The 15,351-nt window shown below is 43.8% G+C and overlaps 2 protein-coding genes across 2 annotated transcripts; both read right to left on the bottom strand.

The window, feature by feature from the left end:
* Positions 1-951: 951 nt before the first annotated feature.
* On the bottom strand, positions 952-2,819 carry N7498_004683 (ankyrin repeat domain-containing protein; the record flags this gene model as incomplete). The annotated part of the gene is made up of 4 exons (XM_058451745.1): positions 952-1,168; positions 1,241-1,914; positions 2,152-2,496; positions 2,784-2,819. The coding sequence occupies 4 exons, from the start codon at positions 2,817-2,819 to the stop codon at positions 952-954; spliced, it is 1,272 nt and encodes a 423-aa protein (XP_058308283.1).
* A 4,273-nt stretch (positions 2,820-7,092) lies between these two features.
* Positions 7,093-7,428, bottom strand: N7498_004684 (uncharacterized protein; the record flags this gene model as incomplete). Its single annotated transcript, XM_058451746.1, has 2 exons — positions 7,093-7,223; positions 7,305-7,428. 2 exons carry the CDS (start codon positions 7,426-7,428, stop codon positions 7,093-7,095), a joined length of 255 nt encoding a protein of 84 aa, XP_058308284.1.
* Positions 7,429-15,351: the final 7,923 nt, after the last annotated feature.

Raw genomic sequence — 15,351 nt, forward strand, 5'->3', positions numbered from 1 at the left:
GCTTAGTTATAATCCATAGAATTCCATAAGTCTTTTCGAAGCCCCGTATATCTAACTCGGAGGTATCGGACAATCTAGGCCAGCTATAGTTAGGGGAGATAGGTAATATAATTGCACGAGTAGTGAAGCAGTATTTAACGAAACCTATATATATTAATAAGGAAGTTACTCAACATAGACCGCATAAAAAGAAGAGACTTACAATCTTTTTTTGCAATTTGAGTTAGAGCCACTCGACTTAGTACTATACTAGGCTAGACTCTCCATACGAAGCTAGCCCCCTGCATTCGATGGCCAGCAAAAAGGCTAGCTAGGGACTGCTGTTGCACTCTACGCCACCAACGACAATAGACACTAGTCGAGTTAGGGGAAAAGAGAACCCCATCAGCAAGGATACTACCCTAGTCGAGTGTGAGCGCTAGGTTGTCAGTAGCAGGTTAAGAGTACGTACAAAATATATCTAGAGCTAATGTCCGCTCCCATAAAATCATCAGCCCTTATAGCAAATTCAATAACGTTATGAGAAAGGGGATAGCCCCTATTCTTGATGTCGCTTTCTAGCACCTTTCTGATAGTTGTGGAGTTATTAATAGTCATTTCAAGGTGGCCCGGAGAAGTGGGCAAGAGGGTCCTCCACGTAGAAGTATTCACGAAGCTAAGACTGTCAGTGCTTCTTGAAAGAAGGAGTAGCGCAATTCGATAGTCCATCTTCTGAGCCATAAGTTGAAGTGGATTTAAATCATCGAAATCCCGTCTATTAGTAAGAGCACCTTGTTCGAGAAGTTGAGCAACAGCGGATATAGAGCCTGCCTCAACCGCAAGGTGAAGAGGTGTCCGCCCTTCGCTACCACCCTGCGCGTTGATGTCCGCACCTCTCTCAAGAAGTAGTAGCAGAATCACTGTCTACCCCTTCGATGCGGCGGCTTGGAGAGCTGTTCTAAATGTGCTCCCTTATACGTTGACGTCCGCGCCTTTCTTAAGAAGTATTTTCACAGTTTCGGGGTGCCCGCTCCATGCGGCGGCCTGGAGAGCATTTCTATACTCGCCTCCTTGAGCGTTGACATTCGCGCCTTTTTCAAGAAGTATTTTCACGGTTTCGGGGTGCCCCTCCTGTGCGGCGGCCTGGATAGCATTTCTATACTCGCCTCCTTGAGCTTGGACGTCCACGCTTGTTTCAAGAAGTAGTTTCACTGTTTCGGGGTACCCCCTCTATGCGGCGGCCTGGAGAGCATTTCTATACTCGCCTCCTTGAGCGTTGACATCCACGCCTTTCTCAAGAAGTAGTTTCACGATTTCGGTGCGCCCCTCTAATGCGGCGGCCTGGAGAGCGTTTCTATACCTACCACCTTGAGTGTTGACGTCCGCGCCTTTCTCAAGAAGTAGTTTCATGGTTTCGGAGTGCCCGCTCCATGCGGTGGCCTGGAGAGCATTTCTATACTCGCCTCCTTGAGCGTTGACATCCGCGCCTTTCTCAAGAAGTAGTTTCATGATTTCGGTGCGCCCCTCTAATGCGGCGGCCTGGAGAGCGTTTCCATACCTACCACCTTGAGTGTTGACGTCCGCGCCTTTCTCAAGAAGTAGTTTCATGGTTTCGGGGTGCCCGCTCCATGCGGCGGCCTGGAGAGCATTTCCATACTCGCCTCCTTGAGCGTTGACATTCGCGCCTTTTTCAAGAAGTATTTTCATGGTTTCGGGGTGCCCCTCCTGTGCGGCGGCCTGGATAGCATTTCTATACTCGCCCCCTTGAGCGTTGGTGTCCGCACCTTTCTCAAGAAGTAGTTTCACGATTTCGGTGTGCCCCTTTAATGCGGCGGCCTGGAGAGCGTTTCCATACCTACCACCTTGAGCGTTGACGTCCGCGCCTTTTTCAAGAAGTAATTTCACGATTTTTGGGAGAACCCCCAGTACGGCGGCCTGGAGAGTAGTTCCGAATGTGCTCCCTTATGCGTTGACGTCTGCGCCTTTCTCAAGAAGTAGTTTCACGGTTTCGGGGTGCCGCCCCTATGCGGCGGCCTGGAGAGCAGTTCCAAATATGCTCCCTTGTGCGTTGATGTCCACGCCTTTTTTAAGAAGTAGTTTTACGATTTCGGTGTGCCCGCTCTATGCGGCGGCCTGGAGAGCAGTTCTAGATGTGTTCCCTTGTGCGTTGACGTCCGCGCCTTTCTCAAGAAGTAGTTTTATGGTTTCGGAGTGCCCGCTCCATGCGGCGGCCTGGAGAGCATTTCCATACTCGCCTCCTTGAGCGTTGACATTCGCGCCTTTTTCAAGAAGTAGTTTCACGGTTTCGGAGTGCCCCTCCCATGCGGCGGCCTGGAGAGCATTTCTATACTCGCCCCCTTGAGCGTTGATGTCCGCACCTTTCTCAAGAAGTAGTTTCAAAATTTCGGTATGCCCGTTTAATGCGGCGGCCTGGATAGCATTTCCATACTCGCCCCCTTGAGCGTTAACATCCGCGCCTTTCTCAAGAAGTAGTTTCACGGTTTCGGGGTGTCCCCTCTATGCGGCTTCGTAGAGGTCCATTGGCTACTGCTAGATATACCAATTGTTCGTGTAGCGAGACTTGCGTTAAAGTGATGTCAAAAGGGGTAAGGCGGTTCTTATCGAGAATCCGGAAAGGTAAATTAATGTAACGCTAGCGGTGTGAATATACCGTACGACCTAGTGTGGCCAGGACCTATCAAGAGGAGTCAGATTGACGTTCTCATCTATCTACGTGTGATGGGCATAAGTAGACTTCTTAAGGGCATAGCTATAAGGCAGAAATTGATTAGTGCTGAATGAACCGTTCCTAGCGGTGAGGTGAATTTTTGGCATATCATCTCTAATGCCATACACGAGGAGGGTGGCTATATACAGATTAAGGGGTCGGCTTAGGTAAAACGCTTCCATCCAATAATCATGAGGCTAAATTTAGTTTAGGGGGTTAGTGCGACCCTCGCACGACTCGGGATATTCGCCCAATCCCTTACTCTATCTATTGGCATTTATCTATATCACCTAGAGACACCCACCTCGTTATTATCCGCGAGCGTAAGTGTTTTTGTGATGGGATAAGGAATATCTGGTAGAAGTAGGTAGTTATAGAGCTAATCTGTTGGTGATTTGTTCGTGGTGGCGTTGAATATAATGTGGTGGGCTGTAAGAAATTGCATAGGCTTCAATTAGGGGATTGAGAATAGCAAGAGTATTAGCGGGATGGATAAGTTGTAGGGTCGTATTATGCCCCAAAATTATACTATACGCCAAAATTGTTCAGAATAAGAATGATCTGTAGCCTAGCCGAGTCTAGCCTAGGCGGTTGGACCATCGTCTTGGTGGTGGGGCTTGAGTGGTTTCTCTGTGTAAAATATGGAAGCCAAATTCGAATATTGCTGTATCTCTATAGAGCATTAGGTGCAAATTTTCTTTGAATGCCCTGGGCAATTATTGTCACCAAAACTTCTTTACTCCGTCTCTATCATAGAAGTATTATAATGTGATTTTTGGCGGCGTAAATGTCTTTGACTTCCTTGCTGTGAACTATAACACTTCTCGTATAGCTTCCTAGACTAGGGAAGGGAAAGACCAAGGCGCTAGTCGCACTAGCAAGCCCTAGCTAGTAGCGAGATTGTTTAACACTTTTAGTAGGTTTGTAACTTTTGGGTATAAGCCATTAATTTAGTAGTGAATTCTCTTTCTAATCTAGGTGATAGTAGCCAAGGTGCTGGAACAGCTACTTAATCGCGAAAGACTTCCGACTCGGAGCTGAAACTGAAGGAAAAGAATAGGATAACATCAAACGTCCCTTGAGAATTCGCGATCTCCTTGCTTAATCCTCTAGTATATCTTTATCATAAAGGTCATTCTAGAACATTATATCCTGAAGCTGTTGTTCCGTTAAATTGGCATTTATGAAATGCGCTCGTTGTGGAGTTCTTATGCGACGGTGGACTTCTTCGGCGGTCTTCCAGCCAAAAAATCTAGCTATTTCCCAGTTAATAAGCCCTATAACTATGCTATTATTAACGATACAGTTAGACTTAGTAAAGTCATTATGCATGAAGCTTATATCTGGATTATGATTGGTGCTCGAAAAAAGGATGTCCTCTTCTAACGGATTGATTCGGCCATTAATAAGTATGTTAGGGTCCGGTACCATATAAGAGTGGGCTTGAAGTTTCTTCGTCGGTTTGATTTTGTGAAGCTGATGAAGTATCTTCCTAGCCTGTTCTTTGAAGGACTTCTTTTGGTCTATTAAGAGATACGGCCATACGACAGAGAGACCAATACCTAGAAGCCTTTCTTGGACGAGCACTTAGCGACCATTAATCTACGTGGATATAAGTTATTGAACTGACAAATAAGTGGCATTCGTAGGTACCTTGCTAGCAAAGTAAATTTCTGGAACTTTGACCTCTTTTAAAACGGACTTTGCAATGGCAATTGCCTAGACCTCATTTGCATTGGCGAATGAGAAGTCAATCTCCGTACACTAAGCGCCCTTACTCGCGTGGAGATGGCTGGACTTCACGATCACGCTTCCAAAAGCAAAAACATCACGACCGCCTTCATTAGTAGGGTAAATTTGGTTATCCTTAGTATAGAGCTTAATAACTAACGCCTAGTATTCTAGCGAGTCTGTGGTCTAGGAATTGACATGCTGGAGGTCAACGCGAAAGTCATCAGATCTCGGGTAGTATCGACCATAAAAGGGCATATCGGCGTATATATCAGTGGCAGGGATTTTTTCTGGGTTCGCTTTATAAGGGTTCGCCATTGTGTTGGGGGTGTGGGGGAGATGATAAGGAGAGCCAGAAACTTATAAAATATGGGAGGGATAATTTCCTATTTCAAGTTTGTATGCGGTGTGTTAAGCGATTTTCCTGACGCATAGGCAAGAGCCGCAACGGGAAACCTTGGTAATCTACCTGCTATATCTATCATCAGTAATTGCCTAAAGTCTGTGCTACCCAGCAAGCCTGCGCCCCTTGTTCGCGGCGCGTAGCAAGGACGTAAGTAAACCAAAGTATCAAAGGTATAGTTAGCTAGGCCGTATATACGGGCGCTTTATATGCGGGCGCGTGACAGGGACCGTGCGGATATCCTAGCATTTCCCCTTATGTAATAGTCATAAGTGGTTGCTCGATTCTATTTATAGGCTGCCTGCTCGTAATAATGCGCGAGTGCAATATACGGCGTAATGTCCTGCCGTAGTTCGGCTATTTTAGGCGAATCAGATAGTTCTTTTTCCCGTGAGAGATTGATTGACAACCGTAAAGCAAAGTGACACAGACCACTATGCGCAAACGAACGTTCGACTAGCTCCTGATATAGAGCTATGGAAAATGCATAAAAGGCCTGTCTGCGTCTGATCCGTTTTGAAAATCATAATCATTAAACCTCTAGGAATCACTTAAGTGCCTTGGCTAAATCATTGTCTTTCGAAACTATAACTTTCACAAACGCTATGGCTGTTCGATGCTCTGCCTATGGTCAATAGATTAAAACGACTAGAGGAGCTCATTGGTAGTGGCAAGGCTAAAGCGGACCTGCCTACGTTTCTCAAAGACAGGAACAAGGCCATTCGATACTACGGTGACTATAACAACGACTACCACAATAAAACACCTTTGCTTCCTTCTATTGCGTCCGTCTTAGCATTCTAAGTGAATTTGCTGTGAGCCCCCTAAACCGTTGACCTCGTGATGATGATGATGCTGATCCAGTGTTAAAAGAAATAGATACTACGACGATGTTGACGAAAAGTTCTGTGAAGTCCTTTAAATCCTGTCTAACCGTATTGCTCTCTGCTAACATTAATTATTTGATAAAGATACTAGGGAGACACTTGAAAGAACCGGATGGACTTGGCCGCCTAGGATACAGTGTGATATTAGTCCTCGAGACTTACTGTAAAGAGTTTCTGTCTCGAATATCTAGCTCTCCCTATTAGAGACGCTCGCTAAATAATATATAAGATGGAATAAGTCACGATTAGGTTGAAAGTCCCTTTTCTTGACCTCCCTATGTCAGTGAATGGTAGAGCATCGTAGATAGCATTAATTTATATATAAAGAACCAACGGTTGCCTAGTCTAAGAAGTACTAGTGTTTAGCCACCGAATCACAAAACTATTTACTTTATTGAATATAACTATAAGAAATACTTTGAGCAATATAAAAGCAAGGCCTATATCGGGTACTCCTGCGTACTATAGACTCTGTATTTATATAGTCCCCTCACTAAAATGTGAAAGTAAATCTTGATAAAGCTAATTATAATATTAGTTCTCGATCCTATACACATGAAATAAAAAGCCAAAGTGTCCGTAGAGGAGTAGTCAAGATAGGCTTTAGAGAAATTTGTAGCACTGTAGTTAGTCTAGTTAATTTTAAGCTATATAGAATGGCTAACCTAGTATCTAATGACGTTATAGACTTACCATTAAAAATAGTCGTCAACGCTATATCCCTTATACCTTATAGTAAATGAACCAAGATTCAACGGCACTCCATAAAGGGTAGGTTATCTCGAAATGTCTCTCTTTTGTATAACTAGAAACGTCGAAAAGCGGTTTTCGGAGAGAGATTTACTTCTAAAAGCCTTAAATGAAGTGAGGGGAGTTCCAACAACGTATAGACTAGACTGGGAAGAATGTGTAGGTGTTTATAGGACCTAGCTTCTTAAAAGGAAGTTCCTCGACTCCTTTGCCTTGGTGTGTGCGAGCTATAAAGGTGGCGATGGTGTATCGGCAATATGCTTAGAAGAAAATTAGCTTAGCGGGACAACAATTAGTATTACTTATAATGGTAGTGTGAAGAATGGTGTTCTCTCATGGCTAGAACCTTACTAGAGAAGAAGTCGCTCTCCGGCCCGCGATATATATAGTAAAAACACTCCTGAGTGCTCAAGACTCTAGACTAGGATATCGCCTCGGACGCGCAGAGAGTCGAGTGAAGACTAATTAGTCTCTTGCAATACCTACAGCGCGCTATGAGAACCAAAAGCGTGGTTGCGGAGCACAAAAGCACAAGTATACGCTGTTAGCGGGCTTTAGTGTTTCGTATGCCTCAGCAGACTCTTTACGTCAAACTTTCAACACCCGCCGTCGATTTATAGCTTTCGTTTGAGCATATATCTATCGCCTCTTTCTACAGCATATTTTCGTTTTAGGTTCTTTATAACGACTGTGTCTACATCAACAGCTGCCTCCGAGGCGTTATAATTATGTAGAATGTTTGGTTCTAGCAATGTGCGTATAAGCTAGTGCATAAAAGTTTTAAAGGGTTTGAATAGAATTCTTCTTCGCTAGATGGTCGGCTAACCCGCGGAACTCGCAGTACTTAGGTTGTCAAGTATTCTAAGAACTTTAGAGGAGATCTGTGTTTCATAAAGATGAATAAACTCGCTGTCTAAAGCGTTTATCACGAGTAGACGCGACTTGACCATACACGAATTAGACGGTGATTCAAAGGAATACGAAGGAGGCAGAAGACAGACGTATAATATAATTGTCTTATGGCGAATTAAACAATCGTTCTTGAAGCTATCTAAAGGACAACATAACACAAACAAAATATAGGTCGAGCGTCTAATCTTTTGGGGTTATACGATATAGCTTCTTGCGGAATAGACCAAGCCCTATAGCATTATCTCCTCCGCCTAGATATTCTTAAGGTTAAAGCATTTTTTGGCGACATTAGTCGATATCGGAGTATTCTAAGTATCCTATTAAGGGTTCTGAAGTAGAATAATTAGGCTAGGCAGGCTACTGACGACCACAAAAAGTAACGCAACGAGGCTAATAAATAGCTTGTCTAGCGAAATAGAAAACGGTTTCGTCGCTACGTATAGAATTCGTAAGTCATAGGTGCATAATTCTATTAGTAGACGCATTGCTTACCCTAGTTTCTCGAATGGGCTACCCTCGCACTCCATGATATAGATCAAAGCGTAATGCTTAACGCGAGGCGCACGGCTCCTTGTAAGTCGTTCCGCTTGAAGACGTGCCCAGTCTTCGACGTTAGCTCTACCGGCGCAACGTCGGTTTGCAACGCAATCGTTAGATCTGGAGATTGTCGGCAAGGTATAAGTTTCTTGAAATTAGCATCCTACCACTTCTAAATGGCGAAAGGTCTATAGCAAAGGGTCAACAAGAAGGCCTTCCTGGCATAAAAGAGTATAAAGCCATGACTGGCGAGAGCTAGGCTATATACTTAAAGACGTTGGCTTCGTTCGTGGCTAGACCGCGCAGACGCGTAAGGCTAATTTTATATAATCACGGAAGAATAGTTTCCCTAGGCTGACCTCCCTTTCCCGGGCTAGGTAAGAACGTCAACTAGTTCCGCTCTATAGTATAGCCAACAGTCCGTATTTTAGCAACATTACTTCTCTATCTATCTTTAGGACTCGTTTTGAGATCGAGGGGGCGAAAACATTCCCTCAACTTTACGATGTAGCTATAAGTGATTAGGGTCGCGAACACCTTTTTGCTTATCGTGTGATTCGCCGATACGCCTAGCCTAATATTCTCCCAATTCTCGCAGAATTTTATCACCACTCCGACCTTATATGCTCGGCCGAAATAGTGAAATTTATTGAAGGACCGAAGTCTGCCTATGTGACGCGAAGCGAACACCATCTTGTGCGAGATACTGAATATGGCATCTCCCTTAGTTAGACTTGGGTAGCAATGGCTAAGCTTAGGGCTAAATGAGATAATCCGAGGAGAGAAATACTGATTGATGTAGAGGATAGAGATAAAAGTGATGATGATAGAGGGACTAAGCGACTTAGACGTCGCACTCTTTAAGACGACGGCTTCATCGACTCGAGCATGATCTAGGTTGGATCTAGCAGTCTATTAGCTGAAGGTTCTCAGGGGACGTCATCGGTGGGATATATCGATAGTGAAACGCATTTCTTCCTGAATTCGCTAGAAGATGAGACTTTACGGCTAGCGTTATCTATAATACGCTATATTCTGTACTTTGCATCGCCTCAAGACTTAGTGGTTTCGCCGATTATTGTCGAATTTCGAGATGCAAAAGCAAGACTTTCTACATTGACACCTCGGCTAGGACGGAAACTAATCGTAATCGATGATGGAGGACTTTGCTTACGGGAAGAATCGCATAGCGCCTTCAGGGTTTCTAAGAACCACGTAGCGATTCTAGAAGCCAAAAGGCACTTCTAATACTTAGAGTATAGCCGGCCGATTGTTTCGGATAAGTGTTTCGCCCAAATGACGTGCGAGGCTCTAGTAGCTAGACTAGTAGATCCACTAAGGGAGCTGCAATATAATAGGTATCGCTCGGAGAATTTCTTATTATCTACGGAATGGATGTATACTTCACGGAGTCTGATAAGAGAATATAGTGTGCTATTGATTAATGCGACGCAGCATTATATGTGCTTCCTACATTTTGAATTCAGTGTTGATTATCTTTAGGATTTTGAGTTAACTGCCCCTTCCTCTTTTCTGTATGTGACCTCAACGCCGTGGTTCGATATTAATTCCAGAAGTGGAAGAGAGTAGGTGATCTTGAATATATGCGGAATTATGCGCTAGGCGAGGATTGTGTGATTATATAGGATATTGAGCCTGCTACGGTGGGGTTTGCAAAAGTCGTAGTTAGATGAGACACCATAAGCGAACATTGACTAAATAACTCTCATAACGCGCTTTCAAAGAATGAGTAAGGAGTATACCATTCGACCTACTTCGAATGGAAGATTAAGGAATCCGGTATGCGCAGAATATTGATGCGGTTGTTTGAGCTCGTCGCTCGCATTTTGCTGCGTAATCGGTTTATATATTTTAAATCGTTTATGAAGCTTCTCTAAATGTCCAACACCACAAGGTTGCTATATAGGTGCTAACAGATTGGTTAAATACTTTTGAATGGAAATGGAGATGCTTATTACTATCTAAGAATTATGGAGAGTCAAGAGTTATTATTCTCAAGAAGGGATAATAGGCATCAAGGATAACGTTAATTATCATGACCGCATTCTTAGGTTGTAGCAATCCCGAGACGCCTGTTAGCTTTGCTGGGATTCTTAATATAGCAGAAAATCCTAAATATATATAAAATGACGAGGCGATATAGTAAGATGTTTGAGGGAGACGTCTGCTTAGGGATAAGACTTCGGGACGGTGCAGTGTTTATCCTGTCGGCGGATGCTTCACGGGTTTGGGAATTTCTTAGATTATGACTAACTTAATATGCTATCGAGTGACAATTACTAGGCAAGACGGCTGGTTATCTTAGGGTCCCTCCTGTCCGGCCCCTTTGTTAACTATAGACTAGCACTTCAAGATAGTCGGAAAATTAGCCAAGACTAAGGGAACGAAGAACTAGGTCTTCAAGCGTAGCAGCTTATTTAGACTAAATAGAAGACATCTGGACCTCTATGAGATGAGGGCTACGAAGCTAGACTTTTCCTCTGAATTCGGGCGATAAAATCAAGATGGCTCTATAGTGATTTTTTGGCCGAAGGCAGGGTCGCTAATTTGCTTTATATATAAAGACGAGGGGCAACCAGAACGGCTACTCGGAAAAGAACGATAATGTGCACATAAAGCAAAATCATATTCTGGTCTAGAGTATTCGATATTTTTCAAACCCGCGACGAAATTCAAAAGACAGGAACTGACTAAAACTAGAGGACTTAGTTTCGGTCTTAAATTGAAACAAAAAGCCAAATACTATATCCAGAATTAGAAATGGTTAGCCGTTAGTACTCTAACGTCTAGAACCATCCTAATATGGGTTTGGGAGAATCTATGCCCTTTGCTTCTGAGGTTGAAAAGTGCTTTTAGGAATAGCAAAGGGCTGCATTAGAATGGAGATTGTGTGGGCCAGCTAACTAGTCGTCGCGTCTCCTTATCCACAAACCCTTTATTCGTGACGCGACCTTCTAGAATTTCGCTGCAAGAACCTGCCACTAGACCTAAAAAGTGCCGGAAGCTTTTATATACCGAGAATGTCTCGAAGTAAAGGCTCCCTGAGAATAGTGCTAAGTCTTAGATTATCTTACGTGGCTAATGCTATTTATTGCGTCCTTTGCCGACAGTGAGGAAAGCGAGGTTATTAAAGGACCACATTATTTTAGTTGTCTTCGGAGAGTAGACATACAAACTTGCATTTTGTGATATCCTTATATTAGGCAGAAGCTTATTAGCCTCGTGTTGGCTCAAAAGCAGCAAGTTATGGTTGTGGATATTAGATAATATCTAGTGAATAGGCTTCAAGAACTGGTCGTCCACTGTGTTTTTGGCTCGTTTGACTATTTTAATAAAGTCTTCCGACGTATAAAGGCGAGAGCCCAAGGATCGTGGTAGATTGAATTGCCTAGTAGAGGTCTTACGAAGGCCGTCAAATGCTAAATAGGCTGTAGTTGTGCCCTTATCCGGAACTTTCCCATACTTCACGAAATGACGAATATCTTTATGTACACGATGAAGAAGGGGGCTTTGCTTTGGCGGGCGATAGACCTACTATTCTCTCTGCACTTCGTGAGTAATTTGACGCTCCTGCTCTTCGTGTAGAGTGGGGCCACCCACATTCCTACTAGTAGCTGATGATTGAGCTATGAGAAGCTTACGTACGATGAGATCACGTGGATCTATATACTCGTTTAGACTTGAGGTCCTAGGAATGTCCGATGGATCATAAAGCTAAGATAAAGTTTGCGCTTCGGGCTCCTGAATGTATGAAATAATATCTTGGGTAGCTTTACCGCCCTTAACGAGGATACTCCATAATTTGTTTTTCTTGTAATACTGTAAGCCTTGTGAAGCCTAAAGCGGTTTCAAGCTTCTTAGAGTATCGCAAGTTTGCATGAGTGCCTATCGAATCACGTCGAGCGAGGTCATTAGACCATTCCCTCGCATGCTATAGCTAACCTTAGGGGGAACTAGAAATACGACAGACTAGCCAACCCCAAGGCCACGCATTCTGCTATATGCTTTACAAAAGTCAGAATATTGAGTCCCCATTTTAGAGACGCACTTACCTTGAATAAGTCTGTCTTTCGTCAAACGAGGCACGATGGTTATAGCGGCCCAATAAGTGGAGGGAAGTTTTAAATCAACACCGCGCGCGTGCTGCTGATCCAAAAAAACCAGACATCTATATATCCTTTGCCGAAATGGGGAGTATAGCAATCTCTCCACGTGACCCTCACGATTAACCACAGCAGGTTCGTCATTTTCATCGAAGAATATAGCCCCGTCTACATCATTAGCAGTGGAAAGCCAGTGAGTAGCAACCTATTGGTTGCTGGACTCCAAAATCTGCGCCCCGACGTTAATTATAATACGTATTGATGGGCATTGGGTCTTGATTAAAGCAATAAGGTGGGTTGTAGAAAGTTGTCGGCCTCCTCGATCCTGTGCTAAAATGCATAATCGATTTTCCTCCCTTAATAGATAACTAAGGACTATAGCGTTTGTATAGAGCAGATGAGGTAGATCACGCTAAGGTGTTGACCTCGGTAGAAGAAATCGGTTATTATTCGTACCACTAAACCCAGTCGTGAGTGGTTGGCCTTTTTGCGAAGGTACATCCCACGCAGAAGCGCAGAGCTTCTGCGGAAATTCCTTGGCCTCTTTTGGGAACACGACCTATGAGAGATAGAAGTCTATGATACCCTTCTGATACCTTAGATGTAGGTAGAGGGTTCCGCAGAAAGCCTATATATCCTGAAGATTCACTCTAGTAATCACTCTTAGCGCTGGGGGAAAGGTAGTTAGGCCGTTGGAGATCTAATCGTGATATTATGCTAAAGGGTCGTTCTCCTTGCCTAGCAGCGTGAAGCAATGCCGTACTTGCTCGGCGGTGAGCCCATAATAATAATAGCTTAGATAAGTCAACGTGATAGCAATATCAGGATGGCTAAACTCCGCGTCCTCGGAAGGGATGCCTTTAGCTCGGAATGGAATAGCCATCAAACAACGGGACGTATAAAGCCCGTAATCGACTAACCAGCGCTTTCTAGCTAGCGTAAATTTCAAAATGTTATAAGCTAGCAGACCTCGCAAGATAAGCAGCTTGCGCAGGAAAACGCTATTCTAGAATATCTTACGAAGGATGTTCCTATACCCCTTTGTGATATCAATAAAGCAAATAAAATCTAACGCACTTCTGCGAACTCGCCTAGTCCACTGATTTATTGGAAGGCCTAGTAGGCCCTCTTCATTAATGATATCCAAAATCTTTATAATTATTGTGTCGGCTGTCTCTAGTCTCAGAAAACGCAGTATTAGGTAGCGAGCGCCACTGTGTTCAATATCTAAATAATTTAGTTCTTCTAAGCGTATCTTTTTGGCCTGCCTATCGACCAATGCAAGCAAAGTCTAGATGATATCCCATCGATCGCTGTGCCCGTCCACTGTCTGCTGGCTGCCGACAGTATATACGAGTTAAAACTTAGGGTCGAGGACTTCATCGCTCTCATCGATGATGTTCCGGCAGTTAGATTGAAGCTATCGTTCTAGGCCTATCGCTTGAGGAGCTAGAGCAGGATCTCTGTCTATTAAATCTAAACCGACAAGGCGAAATAATAAGACCTACTCTAGTAATACCATCAAAATCCCCCTTTGTTTCTGATATTCAAAATAAGTTTGGCGCAGTTAATCCACAGCGGTTGTGTTTAGAGGGGTGTCTCTTGCAAACGGTATATGGTATATGCGTCGACCGAGCATTCCACCAAGGCGTTGAGAGAGAAGATTCACGCTCTACCGCAGGAGAGGCTTTAAGACAAAAATTCGGAGTAGGTTTCCACTATCTACGAGAACTAAAGCCGCCAATAGTGTTATGACCGAAGTTTTCCCTTCGCCTATATTTAGTTGTATGACCGAATTGGGCTAGGGCTTGGGGCTAATAATACTGAGAGCCATATCTATCTGCGGCTTCCGGATAGTGAGGTTATTTTCGATCTCAAAAAGTAGCCAATCTAGGTAGTCCAAAGCCTCCTATCCTGCCTCGCTGACACTCTCTACTTCTTTGAAAAAGCCATCAACATCATGCCAATTATAACAACTCAAGAGACGGTCAGCCTAGCGTAAAGAATTGACACTTCTTACAAACGTCAAAATGCTGTTTTTCTATGCCTTAGGTACTAGTTGCTAGCGTTCCGTCGCGAGAAGTGACAGTATTGAGTGACTAGTAAACTACGTCATCAAAACGGTTCTAGTAACCGCTTCCCATCCGTGTTTAGTCAAAGTTAAAATCTTTTTAATCGCATTCTAGATTGCGTCTCTTTGCTTCCTTTGGAACTCAAAATAACCGACAATAACGCTTCGGTCTACAGGCAGCGACGGGGAAGAGCAAGGTAAGTTCGCTTTTTCCAGAGAATCTAAGCTTTCCTCAAGCCCTTCTCTAAGCTCGCGCTGGCACAAATTTGGATTGTTCCGAAAGTTAGATATCAAAGAACAAAGCCCTATATTTGTGTCGTCACTATAGCGTTGTGGGATACAGTGCCGATGGAATGTGAGAGGTGGACTCTCTGTCGGTAGGTTAGTCGGATTGGACGATGATAGAATATCTAAAAAGCCAGGAGGTAGAAACGGACGGCCTAGGAAAAACGAATCTCGTGGCGGTGTGGACGGAGCTTCTAAGTCTGTTATAGGCCCTTTATCTTTGATAGTATTGAGCCTCTCTTGCACCGAGCGAAGAAAGGTTAAAAACTGGCGATTTTGGTACCATTAAGTGCACAGAGATAAACATGCTTGCGAGGCCCCTATTTTATTGACCCTTTCAATTTCCGGCAACTAAGGTATTTCGCAGGGCCATTGGCTTTTGACTGCCTCGGAGAAAGTCTTTATATCAGTCTCTTTCTGTAGATCATATTCCGCTTTTCGTTCTTTAGCCGCTCGCTTTTGTGCTTTGGAATTTGTACCCACAACGGGATGCAAGAAATTGCTGTAATTTCTTTCTATCGCTCCGTTGATCATTTCTTTATCGAAACACTCGCCCAGTTGCAAGTTAAGGACTTTTTGCTCACCGAGAGGAATAGGGAGGTCCTCGAATTAGCCAGAAAATGCGATAGCTAAAAGCGAATAAATATATGGTTCCTCTTTTCCGGAAAATGCAATTGTGCAAAAGAGAGACATAAGGCTATATAAGTCTCTTACCTAGTCGCTAGACCGGCAAAGCTTATACAGAGAACCCTATGCGTCTCTAAAGGACAATCGCAGAAGTTCTGTATAGTTGGCCTCCTTTAAAGAGGGTCCTAATAGCCAAACGTTTTTCCAACTTCCAACGCTTCCGAGAAGTTCAACGTAGTGCGATGGACACGGCCGCCAACTTCTCATAAGGGTTGTAATTTTGTAGACGCGCTGACTTCGCTCACTCTAGAACTCGC

The sequence above is a fragment of the Penicillium cinerascens genome (genome assembly GCF_028974065.1).
Source record: "Penicillium cinerascens strain IBT 15544 chromosome Unknown contig_5_segment0_segment0, whole genome shotgun sequence".
Lineage (NCBI taxonomy): Eukaryota > Fungi > Ascomycota > Eurotiomycetes > Eurotiales > Aspergillaceae > Penicillium > Penicillium cinerascens.